A 27,035-nucleotide genomic window follows, 5' to 3' on the forward strand; every position below is an offset into this window, starting at 1 on the left:
GAAATATTGACTTTCGTTGCTGGAGGGATTGAATTCAGGAGCAGGGATTTAAGCTGCAACTTCACAGGGTACTGTGCACCTGTGCAACTGCACATCGTGAGTACTATGTGTAGTTCTGGTCTCCTCAAGTGAGGAACGATATACCGGCCTTGGAGGCGGTGCAGAAGAGGTTCATCAGGTGAATTCCATAAAATAGGGTGGATAGACAAGGAGGAAAGATTGAATCGTCTGGCACTGTTTTCGCAGGGATTAAGAGGACATCTTATGATACATATAAAATTTTTAAAGGGATAGATACGTCAGACACCGATTACCCCTCACCGTTGCACCGACATATTCCGCATCGTGACAGCGACATGCACCACACTGTGACCCGAGAAGCCCCTCAGCGCAGCACCGACAGGACCCTTAATGTGACCCCAACAAGCCCCTCAGCGCAGCACCGACAGGACCCTTAATGTGACCCCGAAACATCGCTCTCCATGATAAGGACAAGTCCCTCAGCGTGACTCCAACAGGACACTCAACGTGATACTGACATACCGCTGACCGTGTTGCCGATAAGCCCCACAGTGTGACACCTACACGTCCCTTAGCGTGACACCGACACAGCCTAACCATCATTCTCAGTATCACAGATTCGTCACTCTCTGATCACCTCCGACCGAGAGCACCAGAAACTTTGCGAACAATACCAGGAGATGAACAGTACACAGCGCCAGTGTGGACTGCAGGTAAATGAATTGAACTCAACCCTTTAATACAATATTTTGGTTGTCTCCCGAAGCACCTGTCTCAGGAATATTTTCGTCCTCAGCTGAAACCTCTCCATCCTCGAAAGCGAATTTTTCGTAAACGAAAATACAAACTCCGCCCTGAACTCCAAACTGACACTAACTGATCTCCATCAACAGATCTCAGACCTCGAAATGAAGTACCATACTCTCAGCGAAGTCAAGGCTCAAATCTGTCAACTGCTGTTCAGCAGAAAAAGTGAGTTAACACACCAACCCGCACACGTTCTCCCGCTACTCATCGCTGAGCAGAGTGAGAGGAAGCTATATTCTGAGTCTGATCCCGGAAGTGTGTGGTGGGATGGGGCGGCGAGCCCGACCCCTAGTGTCTGAGCTCGGTAGTGCGTGATAGGATGGTGCGCCGGGTGCTTCACTCTGTAAACACAAAATACTCTGCAGGTGATGGGAGCAAAGCAACACACGCAACACCCTGCAGGAACTCAGTAGGTCGGGCACCATCCGTGGAAACGAACAGTCAACGTTTCGGGCCGAGACTCTTCGTCAGGACTGAAGAGGGAGGGGGCAGGGGCCCTATGAGAAGATGTGGGGAGAGGGTGGAAAGGAGAAGGCGGGTAGAAGCCAGGTGAAAAACCAGTACTGGGAAAGATCAAGGGGTGGGGGAGGGGAAGAAGGGACGGGATAGGCAGGAAAGGTGTAGAAAGAATAGGTAAAAGTACAAAGGGTAGTAGAAAGAGGCAGAATCATGAGGGAGGTGACAGACAGCTGGAGGAGGGGGCAGAAGAAAAATGGGATGGGGGTAGGGAGGGGATGGGAATTACCGGAAGTTAGAGAATTCAGGCCAAGGGTCTGGAGACTACCCAGACGGTATACGAGGTGTTGCTCCTCCAACCTGAGTTTAGTCTCATCATGACAGTAGAGGAGGCCATGTCTGGACATATCGGAATGGGAGTGGGAAGCAGAATTGAAGTGAGTGGCAACCGCGAGATTCTGTCTTTTGTGGCAGACGGAGTGGAGGTGCTCGACGAAGCGGTCCCCCAATCTGTGTCGGCTTTCACCGATGTAGAGGAGGCCGCATCGGGAGCACCGAATGCAAAAAATAGCCCGAAAAAACTCACAAGTGAGGTGTTGCCTCACCTGGCAGGACTGTTTGGGGCCCGGAGAAATGGTGAAAGAGGAGATGTAGGGACAGGTGTAACACCTACGGTTACCAGGGAAGGTGCCGGGTGGGAGATCCGTGGGGAGGGACGTGTACACTAGGGAGTCGCGGAGGGAACGATCCCTGCGGAAAGGGGAGAGGGCTATAGAGGGAAAGATGTGCTTCGTGGTGGAATCCTGTTGAAGGTGGCTGAAGTTACGAAGGATAATGTGCTGGATCCGGAGGCTGGTGGGGTGGTAGGTGAGGTCAAAGGGATCTCTGTCCCTGTTGTGGTGGCGGGAGGATGGGGTGAGGGCTGAAGTGCGGGAAATGGAGGAGATGCGTGTGAGGGCATCATTGATGACGGTAGAAGGGTCTGATCCCGTGTGGTGTTGGATGGGACGGAATGGAGGGAGATTCACTCTATCTCTCACCACGATGTGCGTGATGAGACGGTAGGGAATGATATTCACTGCTACTTATTCCTAATTTCCAAAGCATACGTGTTCCGAGGAGTGGATCCAAAATAAAGACCGATGTTATTACGTATCCATGTTTGATACATCTTTCAACACAGCGGTGCAGGAATGTTCAAACCGCAATGCAAGTCTGTTTGAAGTCAAATCAAGGGATGAAGCGGTATGTGCCACAGCACAAGAAGTTCCCACAGGAATCATCACCCACTCCCGGGGTCAGACACAGAATGACACCCACAATATACTCCCAGCACACAGTCCCGGGTGAGACACAGAGTGACACCCATACTGCACTCCCAAGACACATACTCGGGGTCAGACACAGAGTGCAGCTCCGTCCACAACGTACCATCACACACCTCCGGGGTCAGACACAGAGTGAATCTCCCTCCACACCGTCCCATCACAGACTCCGGGGTCAGACACAGAGTGAATCTTCTTCCACAACGTCAAATCACACACTCCCGGGGTCAGACACAGAGTGAATCTCCCTCCACAACGTACCATCACACACTCCCGGGGTCAGACAGAGAGTGACACCCACAATATACTCCCAGCACACAGTGCCGGGTGAGACACAGAGTGACACCCATACTACACTCCCAAGACACATACTCGGAGTCAGACACAGAGCGCAGCTCCATCCACAACGTACCATCACACACTCCGGGGTCAGGCACAGAGTGAATCTCCCTCCACACCGTCCCATCACACAATCCCGGGGTGAGACACAGAGTGAACCTCCCTCCGCACCGTCCCATCACAGATTCCTGGTGTAGTCAACCGAGAGAAGCTCTCTAAATAGTTTTCGTTTCTTAGAATTAATCAGATAAATTTAATTTCCCAGAGTTTTCTATCCCAGAAACTTGTGTACCGATACCGTGCATACCGGATTGGAAAATGCGAAGACGGGTGAGATTTGGACTGGTCTGTGGGGTGAGAGTTGGGCATTGAAATAGTCCTGACGGGGGGAAAAGGGATTCGTTTACGATTAGACAGTATGAGGTTGTCGGGAAAGTTTGGGACAATGGGAACATTTTGAACCCGACATGTGTCTGCCGGGGGAGGACGGAGCAGTGTGAATATTTCGGAAACCTCCAGGGGGCAGTGGGGAGAGCTCAGAACACAGGGATTACGTCATTTGGGTACTGACGATTGTCGGTGAGGAGGGCGCGGTGGAGTGGGATCATTTTGGAGATAGTCACCGGGCTGTGAGGAGGGGGAGCAACAGCAGGATTAGTTTGGTGAATGTCAGAGATCTGAAGGCCGAGAGTAGGACAACTGGATTAGTTTGGAGACCGATACAGGGCGGTGGACACACAGTGGGTTAATGGGATTAGTTTGCGAACTGACGCACGGATGTGGGAGGGAGGGTACCAGTGGTGTAAGTCTGGAGACGGACCCAAGGCTATGAGGAGACTGCGGTGCAGTGGGATATGTTAGCAGACTGGCGCGAAGCTCTGGGTAGAGGGAAGAGCAACGGGATTAATCTGGGACCGACTAGGGCTGAGGGAAATTTGTGGACAAGTGGGATTCATCTCGGGACAGAGATAAGTCTGTGCGGAGACGGTGGGACAGTGGGGTTTGTTCGGGGAGTTAAACAGATCTGAGGGGAGAGGGTGGGCCTGTTTGATTCGTATGGGGAGTGACAGGGGACTGTGGTGAAAAAGTGGTTCGGTGAGTTAGTTTGGAGAGACACGGGGCTGTGGGGTGACATTGGATCAGTACGATTAATTTAGGGACAGCCACAGTATTCTGGGGAGACATTGGGAACGTCGTATCTGTCTGGGTACTGGCGTGACAGTGGATGAGTGGGATGAGTTTGCGGACTGACTCAGGCTGTTAGGAGAGAGCGATTTCATGGGTTAGCTTGTGGACGATCTCGGATCGGGTTCTCTGCTGGAGCTGTTTTGTCTCTGTTTAAATTGTTTATCCCCGTTGGACAGGAATGTGGGCCCGAGTCTCCTGTACAGCGTGTTCTCTAGATCTTCCGTCTGTTTAGATTGCAACTCCCATCTAGGGAACGACCGTTGCAATCGTGATTGGCGTTTCATCTGCGAGAAGTCGGCACCTTTGTTCCCGGATATTCCTGAAAAGATTAAGGATCTCTGTCGACAGCCACTGGAGGAGACGTGAATCAAGTCATTTACCCCAATTTCTCCTCCTTGTTTGCCCTTCACTCTCACTCCCCGATCCTTTCAAATTCCCTCCTCACATTCTCTGCCCCTTCCCTCCTAGTCTCACACCTCCTCTTGTCGCCATCATATTCTCCCTGCGAAACATCGTCAAACCTCTCTCGCCATCTATCCCCACATTTCTCGCTATTCGCCCCGTTCCGTTCTTCCCCGCTCCCTCCACCTTTCTCTCTACCCCCTCACCTCCCCTCATTTCCTCGAGCTTTCTCCGCCCGCTCTTTCCCTGCTCCCTCTGCACACCTCTTTCACTTCTTTCACGCCCCCCCACGGCACTCTCTCTCTCCCCCCTCCCTGTTCTCTCTAAACAATCTGTCTCCCTTATCCCTCTCTCTTTCGCCTTTCCACCCACTCTCAGCTCAATCCTGTGCCGTCCGGTGCTCGATAACCCAACCCTGGGTAAGACACTATGCCTATTCCCTTTGTCTGTGCCCCTCTGGCGTTTATGGAACTGTGTAAGTTTACAACTACGCTCCAGGCAATAACGTCCCAACCTACCCTTCCTCTCTCCATAACTCAGTCCTCCGAGTTTAGTAATATCCCCGTAGAACTCCCTGTACATTCTATCCAGTTCAATGGCATTTTCCCCTAAAACTGTGTGCGGCCACACCGACTGCAATGTGAGCTCCTCACTCCTGTACGCCGGTGCCCTCAGTGGTGAAGACCAGCGGGCCAAGAGCCCTGCCCACTCGTATCGGATGTTTCCTACCGGAATGGCAATTTCATTTATTATCTGTATGACGAGGTCCTGATTTACCCCTATGTACTGTGCTTTTAAAAAGGACAAAGAGAGAGAGGTGTCCAGCACAAAAACCTTGTTAAAAAGACAGAATTATTTAACACCGACATTTGTTTTCAAGAGAGAGAGAGAGTCGAGGACTGCTCACAGCATGCTGACATCTGTACAAGGGCACTGCTTTCAGCTTCTGCATTCTTACAGACAGAGAAGGGAGGAACTGTTTAGGTAACAGTTGGCATTTAACACGGGTAATAAATAAAAGTTCAGGCAGTAGACCTCAGACATGGTTTTGGGAACTGAGTGAGGTTTATAGTTTTGGAGGATCAATCAGGCGAATAGATCAATGACTCTCGCAGGGTGAAAAGGGGGTGACTGGTGGGGAGGTGTTTATGTCTCCAAACATCGCCTGGGTTGATAATTCCACCACAGAAGAACGGTACCCTTTGTTTTGTTCACAGTTGGTGATCTAAAGATAACTGGAAGATCGACGGCGTCAGCTCACCTGAAGACTCAAACCTCTCCCCGTCTCTCTCTCCATCAATATATATTCATTGATAACCTGTGTGAGATATCTGCATTTATATTACTCTATTGCGTAGTTACTAATAAATACCATCAGTTAATAGCAACACTGGACTCCAAAGTGCTTTCAATTTATGCTTCTTCTTTTACCCGTCACGAGGTACGTGACGAGTGCCGAGAAAGATACTTTTGAAATTTTCGTTATTTTTTTTTCTCTAACGGCGTTCTGAGAAGCGGGACTGCGCAGGCGTGTGACGTCGGGCAGTGCAGCGCGGCAGATTTAAAAGGGGCAGAGCCTCATAGAGCGGCAGCGTAGTTTGCGGGCGGCGGAGTGAGCCGGGAGCAGAGTGAAGACTTAAGGGCTTCGGCTCAACGGGCTTAGGCGGAAACGAGCGAGGCGAGGAAGGTTTGGAATTCATTTTCTGTTGTTAATTGAGGAGAGGGGCAGTATGAGTGTGAGGGCAGTTTGTTGTTCTCGGTGTCGGATGTGGGAGGCCCTGGAGTCTCCAAGCCTCCCGGACTCTCACATCTGCGCCAGGTGCATCGAGATGCAGCTCCTAAGAGACCGCGTTACGGAACTGGAGCTGCAGCTCGATGACATTCGTCTGGTCAGGGAGAGTGAGGAGTTGATAGAGAGGAGTTATAGGCAAGTGGTCACACTGGGGCCACGGGAGGCAGACAAGTAGTTCACGGTTAGGAGAGGGAAGGGGAAGAGTCAAGTAATAGAGAGTACCCCGGTGGCTGTGCCCCTTAACAATAGGTACTCCTGTTTGAGTACTGTTGGGGGGAACAGCTTACCCGGGGGAAGCGACAGTGGCCGTGCCTCCGGCACAGAGTCTGTCCCTGTAGCTCAGAAGGGTAGGGCAAGGAAGAGGAGGGCAGTTGTGATAGGGGACTCGATAGTAAGGGGGTCAGATAGGCGATTCTGTGGACGCAGTCCAGAGATCCGGATCGTAGTTTGCCTCCCTGGTGCCAGGGTCCGGGGTATTTCTGATCGTGTTTAAGATATCCTGAAGGAGCCAGAGGTCGTGGTACATATAGGTACCAATGACATAGGTAGCAAAAGGGATGAGGTCCTGAAAGGAGAATATAGCGAGCTAGGAAGGGAATTGAGAAAAAGGACCTCAAAGGTAGTCATCTCGGGATTACTGCCTGTGCCACGCGACAGTGAGAGTAGGAATGCGATGAGGTGGAGGATAAATGCGTGGCTGAGGGATTGGAGCAGGGGGCAGGAATTCAAGTTTTTGGATCATTGGGACCTCTTTTGGCGCAGGCGTGACCTGTACAAAAAGGACGGGCTACACTTGAATCCCAGGGGGACCAATACCCTGGCAGGAAGATTAGTGAGGGCTACTGAGGTGACTTTAAACTAGAATGGTTGGGGGGTGGGAATCAAATTAAAGAGGCTAGGCGAGAGAAGGTTAGTTCACAACAGGGGGATGGAAACGAGTGCAGAGAGACAGAGGGGTGTAAAGTGAGGGCAGAAACAAAAAGTGGTAAGGGGAAAAGTAAAAGTGGCAGGCCGACAAATCCAGGGCAAGTATTAAAAAGGGACACTTTTCAACATAATTTTATAAGGGCTAAGAGAGTTGTAAAAGAGCGCCTGAAGGCTTTGTGTGTCAAGGCAAGGAGCATTCGTAATAAGGTGGATGAATTGAAAGTGTAGATTGCTATTAATAATTATGATATAGCTGGGATCACAGAGACATGGCTCCAGGGTGACCAGGGATGGGAGCTCAACGTTCAGGGATATTCAATATTCAGGAAGGATAGACATGAAGGAAGGGGAGGTGGGGTGGCGTTGCTGGTTAAAGAAGAGATTAACGCAATAGAAAGGAAGGACATAAGCCGGGAAGACGTGGAATCGATATGGGTAGAGCTGCGTAACACTAAGGAGCAGAAGACGCTGGTGGGAGTTGTGTACAGGCCACCTAACAGTAGTAGTGAGGTCGGAGATGGTATTAAACAGGAAATTAGAAATGTGTGCAATAAAGGAACAGCAGTTATAATGGGTGACATCAATCTACATGTAGATTGGGTGAACCAAATTGGTAAAGGTGCTGAGGAAGAGGATTTCTTGGAATGTATGCGGGATGGTTTTTTGAACCAACATGTCGAGGAACCAACTAGAGAGCAGGCTATTCTGGACTGGGTTTTCAGCAATGAGGAAGGGTTAATTAGCAATGTTGTCGTGAGAGGCCCCTTGGGTAAGAGTGACCATAATATGGTGGAATTCTTCATTAAGATGGAGAGTGACATAGTTAATTCAGAAACAAAGCTATTGAACTTAAAGAGGGGTAACTTTGAAGGTATGAGAAGTGAATTAGCTAAGATAGACTGGCAAATGACACTTAAAGGATTGACGGTGGATATGCAATAGCAAGCATTTAAAGTTTGCATGGATGAACTACAACAATTGTTCATCCCAGTTTGGCAAAAGAATAAATCAAGGAAGGTAGTGCACCCGTGGCTGACAAGAGAAATTAGGGATAGTATCAATTCCAAAGAAGAAGCATACAAATTAGCCAGAAAAAGTGTCTCACCTGAGGACTGGGAGAAATTCAAAGTTCAGCAGAGGAGGACAAAGGGATTACTTAGGAAGGGGGAAAAGGATTATGAGAGAAAACTAGCAGGGAACATAAAAACGGATCGTAAAAGCTTTTATAGATATGTAAAAAAGGAAAAGACTGGTAAAGACAAATGTAGGTCCCCTGCAGACAGAAACAGGTGAATTGATTATGGGGAGCAAGGACATGGCAGACCAATTGAATAATTACTTTCGTTCTGTCTTCACTAAGGAGGACATAAATAATCTTCCAGAAATAGTAGGGGACACAGGGTCCAGTGAGGTGGAGGAACTGAGCGGAATACATGATAGTAGGGAAGTGGTGTTAGGTAAATTGAAGGGATTGAAGGCAGATAAATCCCCAGGGCCAGATGGTCTGCATCCTAGAGTGCTTAAGGAAGTAGCCCAAGAAATAGTGGATGCATTAGTGATAATTTTTCAAAACTCGTTAGATTCTGGACGAATTTCTGAGGATTGGAGGGTGGCTAATGTAACTCCACTTTTTAAAAAAGGAAGGAGAAAGAAACCGGGTATTATAGACCGGTTAGCCTAACGTCGGTGGTGGGGAAATTGCTGGAGTCAGTTATCAAAGATGTGATAACAGCACGTTTGGAAAGCGGTGAAATCATCGGACAAAGTCAGCATGGATTTGTGAAAGAAAAATCATGTCTGACGAATCTCATAGAATTTTTTGATGATGTAACTAGTAGAGTGGATAGGGGAGAACCAGCGGATGTGGTATATTTGGATTTTCAAAAGGCTTTTGACAAGGTCCCACACAGGAGATTAGTGTACAAACTTAAAGCACACGGTATTGGGGGTAAGGTATTGATGTGGGTGGAGAATTGGTTAGCAGACAGGAAGCAAAGAGTGGGAATAAACGGGACCTTTTCAGAATGGCAGGCGGTGACTAGTGGGGTACCGCAAGGCTCAGTGCTGGGACCCCAGTTGTCTACAACATATATTAATGACTTGGATGCGGGAATTAAATGCAGCATCTCCAATTTGCGGATGACACGAAGCTGGGTGGCAGTGTTAGCTGTGAGGAGGATGCTAAGAGGATGCAGGGTGACTTGGATAGGTTAGGTGAGTGGGCAAATTCATGGCAGATGCAATTTAATGTGGATAAATGTGAAGTTATCCACTTTGGTGGCAAAAATAGGAAAACAGATTATTATCTGAAATGTGACCGATTAGGAAAAGGGGAGGTGCAACGAGACCTGGGTGTCATTATACACCAGTCATTGAAAGTGGGCATGCAAGTACAGCAGGCGGTGAAAAAGGCGAATGGTATGCTGGCATTTATAGCGAGAGGATTCGAGTACAGGAGCAGGGAGTTACTACTGCAGTTGTACAAGGCCTTGGTGAGACCACACCTGGAATATTGTGTGCAGTTTTGGTCCCCTAATCTGAGGAAAGACATCCTTGCCATAGAGGGAGTACAAAGAAGGTTCACCAGATTGATTCCTGGCATGGCGGGACTTTAATATGAAGAAAGACTGGATGAACTGGGCTTGTACTCGTTGGAATTTAGAAGATTGAGGGGAGATCTGTTTGAAACGTATAAAATCCTAAAGGGATTTGACAGGCTAGATGCAGGAAGATTGTTCCCGATGTTGTGGAAGTCCAGAACAAGGGGTCACAGTTTGAGGATAAAGGGAAAGCCTTTTAGGACCGAGATGAGGAAAAACTTCTTCACACAGAGAGTGGTGAATCTGTGGAATTCTCTGCCACAGGAAACAGTTGAGGCCAGTTCATTGGCTATATTTAAGAGGAAGTTAGATATGGCCCTTGTGTCTGCGGGGATCAGGGGGTATGGAGGGAAGGCTGGGGCGGGGTTCTGAGTTGGATGATCAGCCATGATCATAATAAATGGCGGTGCAGGCTCGAAGGGCCGAATGGCCTATTCCTGCACCTATTTTCTATGTTTCTATGTTTCTCTGAAATACCGACACATCGGATTTCAGCTTCTCATGAACTCAATCATGTTATGATCACTGCCTCCTACCGGTTCCTTCACCTCAATCTCTCTGGACAATACCCAGCCAGTACAGCCGTTTCCCTGGTGGGCTCAACTGGAAGCTGTTCTGAAAATCCATCTCGCAGTCATTCTACAAATTCTCTCTCTTGAGATCCAGTGCCGACCTAATTTTCCCATCCACTCGCATGTTAAATTCCCCACAATTATCATAACACTGCCCTTCTGACAAGCCTTTTCTATTTCCTGTTGCATTTTGTAATCCACATCCCTGGAGCTGTTTGGAAACCTGTATATAACTGCCATCAGTGTCCTGTTACCCCTGCGATTTCGTAGCTCAACCCATATGATTCTGCACCCTCCGATCCTAGGTGACCTCTTTCTAGTGATTTAATATCATTTCTTACCAATAAACCCACGCCACCCCCTCTGCCTACCTGCCTATCCTTCCGATACACCGTGTATCCTTGGACGTCAGCTACCAGAGACATGCATCCTTTAGCCACGTCTCAGTGATGACCACAATATTATACCTGCCAATCTGTAACTGTACCAAAAGATCATCCACCTCATTCCTTATGCTGAGTGCATTTAAGTATAACACCTAAGACCAGTACTCGGTACCTTTGCTTTCATTGCACCGCAACTTTATTGCACCGCAATTTATCCCAATGGCTGCAAATTTGCCCAAACGCCTGTCTGTCTTTCCTGACATCTTCACTGCTCACTATCTTAGATATAATTCTGTTTCCCCCTCCTCTGCTCTATCATTCCGGTTCCCATCCCCCTGTCAAATTAGTTTAAACCTTCCCTAACAGCTCTATTAAAGTTTCCCACCAGGACATTGGTCCCCTTCGGGTTCAGGTGTAACCCGTCCATTTTGAACTGGTCAGACTTCCCCCAGTAGAGATCCCAATGATCCACGAATCTGAAGCCCTGCCCCCTGCACCACTCTCAGCCACGCATTCATCTGACTGATCCTACTATTCTTGTCCTCGCTAGCACGTGGCACATGTAGCAATCCCGAGTTTACTACCCTGGAGGTCCTGCTTCTCAGCTTCCTTCCTAACTCCCGAAAATCTCTCTTCAGGACCACCTCCATTTTCCTATCGATGTCACTGGTACCAAAGTGTACCAAGAGAGCTGGCTGCTCGCCCTCTCCCTTCAGAATTTTCTGGACCCGATCCGAGACATCCCGTACTCTGGCACCTGGGAGGCAACAAAGCATTCCCCATAGTGTTGTTAGCTGCCACCTTCCCTTTAAGGGTCAGACTGCAAATTATTGCCTGTCAACATTGATGCATGGAATGTCTGTCCATGAAGGTCTCGAGCCGAGCACTCAATGCTCAACCGTAGGAGACCCAGTTCGAGTACTACTGTTTGTGATTTTGTCTCTGGATTTCTTCACTGTGCTCTTGTTTATTTCAAGTCTGAGTCGGAGTGTATTCTGGACCTTACTCGGCAATTACCTTCACCATCATGCATATCTCTCTCGTTACAAAAGGGATTACTGCGTTAGGAGTGTGAGGAGATGAGGGCTCTCATTGAAGCTTCGTATTTTTCTCGGGATGTACGGTGGACAGCATTTTGACTTGATGCATGGCCGTCTGGTGTGGAGGCTGCAACGCAGAGGGTCGCCACGGACTACAGAATGTTCTAGACTGAATCAACTCCATCACGGGTACAACCCTCCCATCCATCGATGACATGTTCAAGACGGAATGCCTCGGGAAGACAGCATACATTTGAAAGGACCCTCACCAGCTGGGAAATGTCCTGTGCTCATCGGTACCATCAGGATACCGGAGCCGGAAAACTCAACAATTTACAAGCAGTGGCTTCCTCTCCGACATGAGTTTGCGAACCGTAAACACAAAATAAAACAATAAACAGAAAACTCATAATAAAAATGCCATTCCCTTCCGCAATTCCTCCGTCTCCACCGCATCTGCTCTCAGGATGAGGAGTTTCATTCCAGGACGAGGGAGATGTCCTCCTTTTTTAAAGAAAGGAGATTCCCTTCCTCCACTGTCAACTCTGCTCTCAAACGCATCTCTCCCATTTTATGCACATCTGCTCTCACTCCATCTTCCCGCCACCCCACTAGGAATAGGGTTCCCCCTTGTCCTCACCTACCACCCCACCAGCCTCCGGGTCCAACATATTATTATCCGTAACTTCCGCCACCTCCAACGGGATCCCATCACTAAGCACATCTTTCCCTCCCCACCTCTCTCCGCTTTCCGCAGGGATCGCTCCCTACGCGACTCCCTTGTCCATTCGTCCCCCCCATCCCTCCCCACTGATCTCCCTCCTGGCACTTATCCGTGTAAGCGGAACAAATACTACACATGCCCTTACACTTCCTCCCTTACCACCATTCAGGGCCCCAGGCAGTCCTTCCAGGTGAGGCAACACTTCACCTGTGAGTCGGCTGGGGTGACATGCTGCGTCCGGTGTTCCCGATGTGGCCTTTTATATATTGGCGAGACCCGACGCAGACTGGGAGACCGCTTTGCTGATCACCTACGCTCTGTCCGCCAGAGAAAGCAGGATCTCCCAGTGACCACACATTTTAATTCAACATCCCATTCCCATTCTGATATGTCTGTCCACGGCCTCCTCTACTGTAAAGATGAAGGTACACTCAGGTTGGAGGAACAACACTTTATATTCAGTCTTGGCTGCCTCCAACCTTATGCCATGAACACTGACTTCTCAAACTTCCGCTAATGACCCTCCCCGCCCCCTCCTACCCCATCCGTTACTTATTTATATACACACATTCTTTCTCTCACTCTCTCCTTTTCCTTCCTCTGTCCTTCTGAATATACCCCTTGTTCATCCTCTGGGTTTACGCCCCTTCCTCCTTTTACGTCTCACTGGTCCTCCTGTACAATGATCCTCTCATATCCCTTTTGCCAATTAACTGTCCAGTTCTTGGCTCCATCCCTCCCCATCCTGTCTTCCGCTATCATATTGGATCTACCCCAACACTTTCACTTACAAATCTCTTACTAGCTCTTCCTTCAGTTAGTCCTGACGAAGGGTCTCGGCCGAAACGTCGACTGCATCTCTTCCTGGAGATGCTACCTGGCCTGCTGCGTTCACCAGCAACTTTGATGTGTGTTGCTTGAATTCCCACACCCCGTACCGCTTGGTTTTACATCCTCCCCAAGATCCACAAGCCTGGCTGTCTCGGTAGACCCATAGTTTCTACCTGCTCCTATCCCACCGAACTTGTATCTGCCTACCTGGATTCCATTTTGTCACCCATAGTTCAGTCCCTCCCCACCTACATCCAGGATACATCCCACGCCCTCCACCTCTTCAATAACTTCCAGTTCCCCGGTTCCAACCGCTTCATTTTCCCAATGGATGTCCAATCCCTGTACCCCTGCATTCCCCATCAAGAAGGCGTCAAAGCCCTCCGCTACATTCTAGATAATATACCTCACCAGTTCCCCAACACCACTACCCTCCTCCGGTTGGCAGAACTGGTTCTTACACTTAATAACTTCTCTTTTGGCCCTTCCCACTTTCTTCAGACTAACGGTGTAGCTATGGGAACTCGCATGGGCCCCAGCTATGCCTGCCTCTTCGTTGGTTATGTTGAACATCCTGTGCTCCAAACCTATTCTGGTACTGCTCCCCAACTTTTCCTTCCGGACATTGACGACTACATTGGTGCTGCTTCCTGCACCCATGCTGAGCTCGTCAATTTCATCGACTTTACTTCTAACTTCCACCCAGCCTGCAAATTCACTTGGTCTATCGCGAAAACTTCTCTCCCCTTTCTCGATCTCTCGGCCTCCATCTCTGGAGACAGACTGTCCACTGACATCTTCTACAAGCCCACTGACTCTCATAACTACCTCAATCGTACCTCTTCCCACCCCGCCACGTGAAAAATGCAATTCCCTGTTCCCTGTTCCTCCGTCTCGCCGCATCTGCTCCGAGGATGAGATTTTCACTTCTAGGACATCTCAAATGTCCTCTTTGTTTAAGGATCGTAGTTTCCCTTCTGCCATCATCAATGATGCCCTTAGTCACATCTCCTCCGTTTCCCGCACTTCAGCCCTCACCCCATTCTCCCGCCACCACAACAGGGACAGAGTTCCCCTTCTACTCAGCTACCACCCCAGCAGCCTCCGGATCCAGCACATTATCCTCCACAACTTCCGCCACCTTCAACTGGACCCCACCACTCACATCTTACCCTCTCCAGCCTCTCAGCTTTCCGCAGGGATCGCTCCCTCCGCGACTCCCTGGTCCGCATGTCCCTCCCCACGGATCTCCCACCCGGCACTTATCTCTGTAAGCGCAAGTGCTACACCCGTCCCTACACCTCCTCTCTTGCCACCATTCAGGGCCCCAAACAGTCCTCCCAAGTGAGGCAACACTTCACTTGTGAGTCTGTTAGGGTCATCTATTGCATCCGGTACTCCAGTGTGGCCTCCTCTACATCGGTGAAACCCGACGCAGATTGGGGGACAGCTTCGTCGAGCACATCCGCCTCGTCCGCCAAAACAGATAGGATCTCCCAGTAGCCTCCCACTTCAATTCTCCTTCACACTCCCATTCAGATATGTCCATACATGGCCTCCTCTACTGCCATGATGAGGCTAAACTCAAGTTGGAGGTGCAGCACCTCATATACAGTTTAGGTAGTTTCCAGCCCCTTGGTATGAACATAGAATTCACCAACTTCCGGTAATACCCTCCCCCTCCCTTCCCCTAGGCCTATGTCACTCTCCCCCCTCCCTCAGCTGCCTATCACCTTTCTCATGGTTCCGCCTCCTTCTACTACCCATTGTGTTTTCCCCTATTCCTTCTTCACCTTTTCGGCCTATCACCTCCCTGCCTCTCTTCCCCCAACTCTTTATCTTTCCCCTTACTGGTTTTTCACCTGGAACCTACCAGCCTTCTCCTTCCCACCCTCCCCCACCTTCTCTATAGGGCATCTGCCCCTTCACTGTCCGGCCCGAAACGTCGACCGATCTTTTCCACGGATGCTGCCCGACCTGCTGCGTTTCTCCAGGATGTTGTCAGTATCAGTTTGCGAACGTTCCCATGGTGCTCACCTATTTTTCAGTATTTATTAATTTTCCTTATTTGCGTTAATTTTACATCTTTGCACCGCACTGAGGTCACGTTGTAGTTGTACAAAACGTCGGCGAGGAGTACGGTGTTCAGTTCTGGTCGCGCTGCTGTAGGAAAGATGCCACTGAGCTGGAAAGAGCACAGGGGGAGATTTACGAGGATGTTGCCGGGACTCGAGGGTCTGAGTTATGGAGAGAAGGCAAGAAGGATGGAACTTTGTTACTTGGAGCGTTGGTATGAAGCCAGGAGAGGCACAGTTTTGGTGAACGTGAATATTCTCCCCCCCCCCCACCCCGCCCCACCGCCGTTGTGAACTGAGGACCAGTGCGCACAGAACTGAGGCGAGAGTAGGTGGAGGGAACAGAGAGAGGAGAGGCAGAGAATGGGGTCCGAGGGGGTGAGTAAGGGGGAGAAGCGGAATGAGTTGGGGATAAGAAGGGCGGAGAGAGAAGAGGGGTGGAAAGGGGGAATAAATGGGGCGAGAGGGGCCGGGAAGTGAGACGAGTGCTCCAGATGGGGAGAGGGAGAGTATTTGGGGAGAATGTGGATGCGAGAAGAGGAGGAGAATGGGGTAGAAGGGAGGGGCAGAGAGGGTGGGAGGGGATTGAAGGGATGGAAGAGTGAAAGTGAGGTAGATTGAATGGGGAGAAGTGGGGTGTAGTCACTTGATTGAAGTCGTCCCGTCAGGCTGTTGACAAATATCCTGGATCGCTTCAGGAATATCCGGGTATAAATATGCAGACTTCTCGCAGATGAATCTATATTTACTTTTGCAATTGGAAATCCATCCGTACGATTCGCACTTAATGCATTTGGTGTATCCATGGGACATCTCGTACACAAGATAAGAGGCCACATTCCTATCAAAGAGGGTTAGACAATTTCAACAGAAACCCAGCAGACCCAGCAGACAACCGGAGAACGTGGCCAAGCTCATCCCACTAACCTGCGCTCTCCCCACAGCCCCTTGTCAGACTCTGAACTAATCCCATGATACCGCGCTCTCCGTACAGAGCCAGGTCCAACACCGTACGAATCCCACTACAGTTCTGTCCCATACAATCCTGAGTCAGTTCCTAAATTAATCCCACCGCACCAGCCTCTCCCGACAAGCCAGTATCAGTCAACAAACTAATCTCAATTTCAAACTCTCTCCCCACATCCTCGTGTCACTCGCACACCACCGACCTGCAAGAGTCCAAACCTCACCCGTCTCTGCATTTTCCAATCCAGTAAGATCTGTCTGCATAGCCGATAGAGCTGGAAACAAAATCCTGTGAAATTAAATCCCTTCGATTAATGTGCATGTAACGCGCCGGGAAATGTTCCACTGCTAATGTAATGGTTTCTCTGCAGCAGCAGTGTGTTTGGGTTATGACCAGAGATAACGGGGGCCTTGGGAATGTGCGGCGTCCCATGATGGGAGGAGGTTTCTTTCTTGTGTGTCCGACAGCGAGGGTTCCTCGGGCTTTATTTCAAGAAAAGATACAGATAGGAAATGCCACAACGGGGAAGTCGTAGACTGCAGGCCTGAGCGGACTTGGAATGGTGTCGGGAGTCGACGACACCCCGGGGGAAATCGATAGAGAACGAACGGACGGGAAGGCAGTAAGATACAACAAGCGTTTTAGACAGATTAGTTAAAATGGGCCTTTTTTCTCCTTGTTTTCTGCACTAACTCTACAGTCAAATGAAGAAACATAAAGCTCAATGGTTAAATTGCATATGGTGTACTTCTCGTTATTTTGTGCGAGCAATTTGTAACCGGGGAACTCATCACGCAGCATCCATACAAATGATATTTCACAGCATGGACGGGCCGTGGACAGTCTCGCCTCGACCCCGCCCAGACAAACGCATGATGGTCGAACCTGAAGGTTAAATTTGGCCTCTCTCCATGCCTGAACAGGGGAGCATGTGAAGTGTTGGTACAAAGAGAGAATTGCCCAGTCTCGGACCCCGTGAGTGTGCGATGGGACCGTTGTGGAGGGAGCTTCACTCTGTGTCTGACCCCGGGATGTGTGAAGGGACGGTGTCGAGGAAGTTCCATTCTATGTCCAACCCCGGGAGTGTGTGGTGGGACGGTGTGCAGGGAATTTCACTCTACGTCTGATCTCCGGAGTATGTGATGGGACAGTGTGGAAGGAGCTTCACTCTCTGTCTGACCCCAGGAGTGTGTGATGGGAAATTGTGGTCGGAGCCTCACTCTGTGTCTGCCCCCGGGAGTGTGTGAAGGGACGGTGTCGAGGAAGTCCCATTCTATGTCTACCCCCGGGAGTGTGTGATGGGACAGTGTGGAAGGAGCTTCACTCTCTGTCTGACCCCAGGAGTGTGTGATGGGAAATTGTGGTCGGAGCCTCACTCTGTGTCTGCCTCCGGGAATGTGTGAAGCGACGGTGTCGAGGGCGTTACACTCGACGTCTGACCTCGGGAGTGTGTTGTGGGACCGTTTGGAGAGAGCTTCACTTGTGACTGACCCTGGGACTGTGTGATGGGACGGTGTGAAGGGAAATTCGCTGAGTGTCTCATCCCGGGAGTGGGTGATGGGACGGTGTGGAGGGAAATTCACTCTGTGTCTGACTCCTGGAATGTGTGATTTGACGATGTCGAGGGAGCATCACTCTGTGTCTGATCCCAGGAGTCTCTAATGGGACAGTGTCGTGGGAGCTTAACTCTGTGTCGGACTTCGGCTGTGTGTAATGGGACGATGTGGAGGGAGCTTCACATTGTGTCTGACCTCGGGAGTGTGTGATGGGACGGTGTGGAGGGAACTTCGCTCTGTGTCTGACCTCGAGAGTGTGTGAAGGGACGGTGTGGAGGGAGCTTCACTCTGTGTCGGACCCCGGGAGTGTGTGATGGGACGATGTGGAGAGAGCTTCACTCTCTGGCTGACCGCGAGTGTGTGTGATGGGACAGTGTGGAAGGAGATTCACTGAATCTTCCACGGGAGTGTGTGATGGTACGCTGTGGACTGATTTACTGCACGTTAGACCCCGGGAATATGTGATTGTTATTGATATCTCTTCTCACGATGTGACACATACCTTTTCCTCCTTTGAATTTATTTCGAGGAGTGTTGCATGAAGGTCTGAGCAATATTCCCTCGCTTCATCATAGGATTTCTCCAACGTGGATATGAAATAACACCGGTCTTTATTTCTCTGCCAGAACTGGGGACACGTTTGCCCTGCAAATCAGGAAATAGTGAATCATTTGCTAGAACGCTCATTTCACCAGCAGGGTTCGGAGAAAGGCAACCTCCCTCTACTCCGTCACATTACAGATCCCGGAATCAGACACACAGTGAAGTACCCTCCGCAACGTCTTTTCACACAGTCCCGGTGTCAGTAACAGAGTGAAGCTGCCTCCACACCGTCGCATCACACACTCCCGTGGTCAATTACAGCGGCATGCTTACTCCATACTGTGCCATTGTACAATCCCATGGTTTTTAAAAAAAGTGTAGATTCCTAGAAACCGTAACATCAAAGGATTTCCGGGTCAGGCAGGGAGAGAATCTCCCTCCAAATGTCGCAGTAAGCACAGCAGGTGGCGCTGCTGTCATACGGTCCCATCACACACTCCCGGTATCAGACACAGAGTGAAGCTCCCTCTACACTGTTTCATCACACACTCCGGGCATCAGACACTGAGTGAAGTTCCCTCCACACCGTCCCATCACACACTCCCGGCATCAGACACTGAGTGAAGTTCCCTCCACACCGTCCCATCACACACTCCCGGTATCAGACACTGAGTGAAGTTCCCTCCACACCGTCCCATCACACACTCCCGTATCAGACACTGAGTGAAGCTCCCTCTACACTGTTTCATCACACACTCCGGGCATCGGACATGGTGTGAATTTCCCTCTACACCGTCCGATCCCGCACTCCCAGGGTCAGACATAGAGTGGATCTTCCTCCACGCCGTTCCATCACAAACTTCCTGGATCAGACATAGTGTCATGTTACTCTACGCCGTCCCATTGCGCAATCCCATGGTAAAACACAGTGTAGATCCTTAGAAACGGTAACATCACTGATTTCTGGGACAGACACAGAGGGAATCACCCCGCACACCGTCCCATCACACAGCTCTCCGCCTCCTCCCTCCCCGTCTCTCACCGCCGCGGATGAGGAGCAAGGGGAAGCGGGGGACGTTATCTCACCTCTTCTGCTGGTGAAGTATTGGCAAATCTGAGTTTTGTTTTCGGAGATGGTTCTGTACTTCGTTTTGAGCTGCTGGAATTGATGACGGAGATCGATTTGCGTTCGATTCAGCTCTGAGAGATCGGAGTTGAGGACGGTAATGTTGTTTTCGAGTTTGGAGAGGTTGTTGCCGAGGACGGAAATATTTTTCAGACAGTTTCTCTGGGAGAGATCCAGGCGGGAATTCTCAGATGTCCTGGATTTAAGGGTTGAGTTCAACTCACGGACTTGCTGCTGACATTGGCGTTGGGTCCAGTTCATCTCCTGATGTTGTTCCCAAAGTCTCCGGTAGTTTCGGTCGGAGGTGATCAGAGACTGACGAGTCCGTGATACTGAGGGTGATAGTAAGGGGTGTGTCAGTGACACGGTGTGAGGTGTGTCTGTGTCAGAGTGAGGGGTGTGTCAGTCACAGTGATGGGGCTCACTCTGACACGGTGTGAGGAATGTCGGCGTGACGCAGTGGGAGAATCAGTGTCACAGAGAGAGTTGTGTCAGTGTCACAGTGAGTGAAGTGTCCGTGTCACGGTGAAGGGACGGCAAATATTACGGTCTGGAGTGTGTAAGAGTCACAGTGAGGAGAGTGTCGGTGTCACGGTGACGGGACTGTCGGTGTTACAGTCAGGGGCGTAATGATGTCACAGTGTGGAGCGTGCATGAGTCACAGTGAGAGGCGTGACGTTGTCACTCTGAGAGCAGTGTCAGTGACAGTGTGGGGTGTGTAAGTGTCACGGTAAGGGAAGTGCCGGTGTAATAGTGTGAGCTTGACAGTGTCACGGTGAGGTAATGTGTCGGTGTCACGGTGATGGATATGTGTCGGTTTCACGGTGAGTAATGTATCGGTGTCACTGTGCTCGCAGTCTCAGTGTCAAGTTGTGGGGAGTATCGGTGTCACAGTGAGGGAACAGTCAATGTCACGGTGCGGAGAGTTTAGGGATCACGGTGTTGGAGGTGTCAATGTCACAGTGAGCGATGTATTGGTTCACGGAAAGAGGATTGCCGGTGTCACAGTGATCTGAGTGTCGGTGTCACGCAGATTGGTCTGTCACTGTTACAGTGAACGGTGTGTCGGTGTGACAATGAGCGGTGCATCAGTGTTACGGAAAGGGTTGTGTCGGTGTCACAGTGAATTGAGTGTCGGTGCCACGGTGGAGGGCGTGTCAGTGTTTCTGTGTGGGGTGTGTAAGTGTCACGGTGAGGAGAGCGGCGGTGTCACAGTGAGAGAAGTGTTCGTATCACAGTCAGGGGGAGTGTCCGTGACACGGTGAGGGCCTTGACGATTTCACGGTGTGGGGACTGTCTGCGTCACGGTGAGGGGTGTTACTGTGTCTCTGTGAGGGGAGACTCGGTCTTATGGTGCGGGGCGTGTCGGTGTCACGGTGAGGTTATGCGCTAACATTTTATTCCACTCTGTTTGTTTACGGTCCGACTGCACCCGGAGCCCGTTAGACTCACCGTGAATCGAGAGCCCGGCCACTATCGCGACGAGGATGGCCATAACGAGGCAGAGTAGGCAGATCTTTCGGTACGATCCGTTTCCGATTTTCTCTTTCGACTCCTGTTTCTGCAGACCTGTAGGGAGAACCTTCAGAGTGCGTGAATTCAGCCGTGACTCCCACTGGGACTCCCTTCCACCCACAAAACGCGCTCTCTCCTTCCACCACAATCAACTCCCCCTCTCTCAATCTCATCTACTTTCAGCCGTTGTCGCTGAGAGTCCAAATTCCTTGACTTGGCAGAGACTGACAGGTGTCTCACGGATTTCAGAGATCAGTCAGATCTCCCCTGAGTCTCCTCCGCTCTAGAGAAAGCAACCCAAGTGACCGACCTCTCGTTGTAACTCATGCCATGGAAACCAGGCAGCATTCTGTTAAACCCTTCGGGAGCTACCCAACACCTTGATATCCTTCCGATGATGTGGTGACCAGAACAGTATACGGAACGCCTGATTCACACTGACTGGTGATTTTGTTCATAAAGTTGCAACATAACTCCTTGACATTTATATTCAATGCCCCGATTAATAATGATAAGAATGCCTTAGGCCTTCTTGAAGGGCAGATCGTATCTAACAAGCCTGATAGAGTTCTTTGAGAAGGTGACCGGGCGTATAGATGAGGGTAGCGATGTGGAGGTGATCTACATGGAATTTAGTAAGACATTTGACAAGGTTCCACACGGCAGGCTTATTGAGAAAGTCAGAAGGCATGGGATCCAGGGAGGTTTGGCCAGGTGGATGTTCAATTGGCTTGTCTACAGAAGGCAGAGGGTCGTGGTGGAGGGAGTACATTCAGATTGGAGGGTTGTGACTAGTGGTGTCCCACAAGGATCAGTTCTGGGACCTCTACTTTTCGTGACTTTTATTAACCAACTGGATGTGGGTGTAGAAGGGTGGGCTGCAAGTTTGCAGACGACACAAAGGTTGGTGGTGTTGTAGATAGTGCAGAGGATTGTCAAAGATTGCAGACAGACATTGATAGGATGCAGAAGTGGGCTGAGAAGTGACAGATGGATTTCAACCCGGAGAAGTTTGAGGTGGTACACTTTGGAAGGACAAACTCCAAGGCAGAGTACAAAGTAAATGGTAGGATACTTGGTAGTGTGGAGGAGCAGAGGGATCTTGGGGTACATGTCCACAGATCCCTGAAAGTTGTCTCACAGGTGGATAGGGTAGTTAAGAAAGCTTATGGGGTGTTAGCTTTCATAAGTCGAGGGATAAGAGCTTAAGAGTCTCGGGGTAATGATGCATCTCTATAAAACTCTGGTTAGGCCACACTTGGAGTACTGTGTCCATTTCTGGTCGCCTCACTATAGGAAGGATGTGGAAGCATTGGAAAGGGTACAGAGGAGATCTACCAGGATGCTGCCTGGTTTAGAGAGTATGCATTATGATCAGAGATTAAAGGAGCTAGGGTTTTACTCTTTGGAGAGAAGAAGGATGAGAGGAGACATTATGGAGGTATACAAAATATTAAGACGAATAGATACAGTGAACAGCCAGCGCCTCTTCCTCTGGGAGCCACTGCTCAGTACAAGAGGACTTGGCTTTAAGGTAAGGGTGGGAAGTTCAAGGGGGATATTAGAGGAAGGTTTTTTACTCAGACACTGGGTGGTGAGTGGAATGTACTGCCTGAGTCAGTGGTGAAGTTAGATGCACTACTGAAATTTAAGAAACTACTAGATAGGTGTATGGAGCAATTTAAGGTGGGGGGTTACATTGGAGGCAGGTTTTGAGAGTCGGGACAACATTGTGGGCCGAAGGGCCTGTACTGTGCTGTTCTATTCTACGTTCTATGTTCTATCACCATCCTTTCAAACTGCGCAGCCGCGATCAGGGAGCTATGAACATGAACCTCAAGTTCCGATGCCCATCTAGAGTAAGGCACAGCATTGTGGGCCAAAGGGCCTGTGTTGTGCTGAGGTTTTCGATGTTTCTATGTTCACATGTTTCAACACTCTTTAGGTTCTTGGCTTGGACAGTGTGTCATTTCTTTCAATTGACTTACAAAGGTGCAACATTTTACACTTGTCCGGATTAAACTCCATCTGCCCGGTCTCCAAACAATATCTCTAACTAATCTACGACCGCATGAATTCTTTGCCAGTCTTCTCCGCTCTCCAGAGCACCGCCTTTCGCCGTATCATCTGCAAACCTACTAACCGACGCATCTACCATCTCATTAAGGTCGTTTATATACATTTAGGAGCCGAGTTGTAATGTTGCAGCTGTATAGGATCCCGGTCAGACCCCACTTGGAGTACTGTGCTCAAATCTGGTCGCCTCACTCTTGGAAAGACGTGGAAACAATAGAAAGGGTGCAGAGGAGATATACAAGGATGCTGCCTGTATTGGGGAGTACGCCTTAAGAGAATAGGTTGAGTGAACTCGGCCTTCTCTCCTTGGAGCGACGGAGGATGAGTGGTAACTTGATAGAGGTGTACAAGATAATGAGAGGCATTGGGTCGTGTGGAGAGTCAAAGGCTTTTTCCCAGGGCTGAAATCGCTAACACGAAAGGCCTGTTTTAAAGTGGTTGGAAGTTGCTACGGAGGAGATGTCAGGCGTGAGATTTTTACGCAGAGAATGGTGAGTGCGTGGAATGGGCTGCAGGCGGCGGTGGTGGAGACGGAAACGATAGGGTCTTTGAAGAGACTCCTGGATGGCTACAGGGAGCTTAGAAAAATAGAGGGCTATGGGTAAAGCCCAGGTAGTTCTAAAGTAGGGACATGTTCGACAGAGCTTTGTGGGCTGGAGGGCCTGTATTGTGATGTTTTCTTTCTATATTTCTATGTTTCTAACCCCAGCCACCTACACTTTCGTCCAGATCATTTATGTAGATCACAGACAGGGATTTAATGGGGAGCCGAGTGACAACCATTTGTTACCCAGATGGTGGTCAGTCTATGGAACGAGCTGACAGAGGAAGTGGTCGAGGCAGAAACTTAGTCACGTGGGACTACGACACGTGATCCTTGCGGAATGACGTCATCTCTGCGAACTCTGACCTGTTTGTGCAGTGGTTGGTAGACCGCCGGGTCCCGAGGCAATGGGAGGATCCTCGTCCTCATCGATGCGGGGTTCCTCTTTCCGAAAGTTCAGCTCTGAGTAGGTGCAGTTCAGACAGTCTGGGGGAGAGATTCGGACCGGCAGATAAGGAAGACAGTGAGAGCGGTAGAGAATGGAGGAGGGTGTCGGGGAGAGAGAGAACAGAGAGGGGGTTAAGTGAGGTGGGGGAGAGGTGATGAGACAGCGAGAAAGAGGGTGAGGTGGAGGGGGGAAGAGAACAGACACACAGTGAGGCAGAAAGTGAGAGCGATGGACAGAGAGGGGGAGACAGCGATAGCGGCGTTGGGCGGGAGATGCGAGAGAAAGAATAGGGAGAGAGAACGTGGAGAGAAAGGCGGACACAGAGGGGGAGAGAGAGGGGAGAGAGACGGAGACATTGAGAGGACAGGGAGAGGTGTGAGAGAGAGTGAAAGAGAGGGGGATTGAGATTGGAGAGGAGGAGAGGAGAAAAGTGCGACAGGGATGTGGAAGAAACTTTAAGAGTGAGAGGAAAGAGCGAGGGGAGAGAGGGTCGGGGAAAGGAAGAGAGGCGTGTACAGAGAGGAAGAGAAGGCGCAGGGAAGATAACCGGCAAAGTTGGGGACAGAGAGAGGTGAGAAGACCGGGGGGAGTGAACGGGAAAGGATGAGAGGGAACGAAGAGAGAGGTAAAGGGCGAGAGGGTGAGACCGAGAGTGGTAGAGACGGTGTCTGTGATAGAAGAGATATGGGAGGCAGAGGGGACAATGAGAGAGGACGAACAGAAGGGGGCAGTGGGAGACAGCAGGCAAAACAGGGAGAGAGGAGGGGAGAGAGGGAGAGAGAGGGAGAAAGGAGAGTGTGGGTGGAAGTCGGGAAGGGATTGAAGGGGAAAGAGGGATAAGAGAATGGTGTAGGAAAAGGGAGAGAGTGCTAAAGTATTTAAACCGCGCTCCATCCAAACCGTCTCTCCCACTGTGTCACGTCTCACCACCCCGACATGGCGCTCACTCATCTCCGCCTCCACCCCCTCCACACTCAAGAGCGTTTTCTTCTGATTGCCCCTTCCTCCACACGGCACATCCCATGTTATCTCTCCTCACTGATCCTTCCCACAGCACTATCTCTTCAAACCATCCCACGGCACTCCCTCTAAACCGCCTCTCCCAGGGCGCTCACTCCTCCCTGCACCCTCCCTACCGCCTCTCCCACACAGATCCCCTTCCACATACACACACCATATTCTCTCCCACGCGTTCCCTCCGTCTTGTGCTCAAACAGGGAATCGTTAGGGTCAACTGTGCGCTTGCCCTGAGATCTCTCGACAGGTTTGGACACATCAGCTGGACACAGTCAAACCAACAAAGATAAAACTGACCTCCATCTGTCCGGACCCGGGGCGCTGAGAGGGTCTTGACATTAAGTTCCGCGTACGATACATCAGGTTCAGCTGGGGACGGAACAGTGAGAGTCTGAAACAGGGTGAGGCTCCCTCCACACCGTCCCATCGCACACACCTGGAGTCAGACACAGAGTAAATCTCCCTCCACACCGTCCCATCGCACACTCCCGGGGTCAGACACACAGAGTGAATCTCCCTCCACACCGTCCTATCACACACTCTCGGGGTCAGATACAGAGTGAATCTCCCTCCACACCGTCCCATCACACACCCCCGGGGTCAGAAACAGAGTGAATCTCCCTCCACACAGTCCTATCACACACTCTCGGGGTCAGATACAGAGTGAATCTCCCTCCACACAGTCCCATCACACACCCCCGGGGTCAGACACAAAGTGAACCTCCCTCCACACCATCCCATCACACACTCCCGGGGGTTAGACACAGAGCGAAGCTCCCTCCCTCCGTCTCTCTGCCCCTCTCACCTGGGGAAAGAGACTGTGCGTCCGTCTTTGTAAACTTCACATTCATGTAAGTCTCGCTGTCGTCCATGCTGTCGAGCGTCCTCGGCGTCTCTGAGCTCAGAAAGGGGAAGCAACCGTTGGCAGAGGAAGCCCGTGTTGACAAGTGTGTCCGACCGAACACCAACAAACAACTATGTGCAGCTGCTAAGGAGAGGAACCGAGAACAGGCGGAGGAAGTGCGGGTAGGAGAGAGGATGGGACCGTTAGAGAAAGTGTTTAGAGCGGCGGGGAGGAGTAGTGAAAGTGGGTAGAAAGAGGGGGAAGGGAGAGAGTGAGGGGAAGTTTGGTGTTTAGTGGAGAGAGTGAAGAGGGTGACAGGGAGTGTTGGGAGAGAGCGAACTGAGAGCGATAGAGACGGGGAAAGGAGGGAGGGAGAAAGGAGAGAAATAGAGAGGGGGAGATTCGGAGAGAGATTGGGAGGGAGAAGGAGAAAAGTGAGGGCGAGCAAACGGGGTGAAGAGAGGGAGATAGAGATAGAATGAGAGGGAACGGATAGGAGGAAAGGGAGGAGAGAGTGAGCGATCTAGAAAGAAGAGAGTGCAGGAAGGGGAGGGATGAGGGAGAAGGAACCCAGACGATGAAGGGGAGAGAGGAAAAAGGAAAGGAAGGAGGGAAGTAGAGAAGGAGGGCAGGTATGAGGAAGGACGGAATGTCGGAGGGATTTGTGTCACTCATACAGAGCTTCCTTTGTCCTGGAGATTTGCGCGCCGTGGTTGGTTGCTGATAACGCGTCGGACGCTCCTACAGCTCCTGAGAATCGCCGGGGCTTCAGACGCTCTGTCTGCGAGAAACCACGGCCCCGGGACAGAGCCCCAGCATCCGACGTGTGAATGAGACCACTCTCTCGGATAGAGGTGAGGAGAGTCCAGTGGCGCACTATCTCTCTCCTTCGTTGTTCCGTGGTATACTCTCTC

At 50.5% G+C, this 27,035-nt stretch overlaps 1 protein-coding gene across 5 annotated transcripts in view; it reads right to left on the bottom strand.

Annotated features, from left to right (window-relative positions):
• Window positions 1–15,364: 15,364 nt before the first annotated feature.
• LOC140207339 (uncharacterized) overlaps window positions 15,365–27,035 on the bottom strand; it is a 30,311-nt gene continuing 18,640 nt past the window's right edge. For 4 of the 5 annotated variants that reach the window (XM_072275877.1, XM_072275878.1, XM_072275876.1 and 1 more), the window contains 8 exons: window positions 26,083–26,172; window positions 25,575–25,646; window positions 24,179–24,298; window positions 21,130–21,246; window positions 19,638–20,009; window positions 18,511–18,653; window positions 16,676–16,740; window positions 15,365–16,326 (listed from right to left, as the gene is read on the bottom strand). In XM_072275877.1, the coding sequence (XP_072131978.1) occupies window positions 16,128–16,326; window positions 16,676–16,740; window positions 18,511–18,653; window positions 19,638–20,009; window positions 21,130–21,246; window positions 24,179–24,298; window positions 25,575–25,646; window positions 26,083–26,172 (1,178 nt within the window). In that variant the 3' untranslated portion in view covers window positions 15,365–16,127. The remainder of the gene's footprint in view (window positions 16,327–16,675; window positions 16,741–18,510; window positions 18,654–19,637; window positions 20,010–21,129; window positions 21,247–24,178; window positions 24,299–25,574; window positions 25,647–26,082; window positions 26,173–27,035) is intronic. The other variant, XM_072275879.1, reaches the window with a different exon arrangement.

Source organism: Mobula birostris, chromosome 13, assembly GCF_030028105.1.
Source record: "Mobula birostris isolate sMobBir1 chromosome 13, sMobBir1.hap1, whole genome shotgun sequence".
NCBI lineage: Eukaryota > Metazoa > Chordata > Chondrichthyes > Myliobatiformes > Myliobatidae > Mobula > Mobula birostris.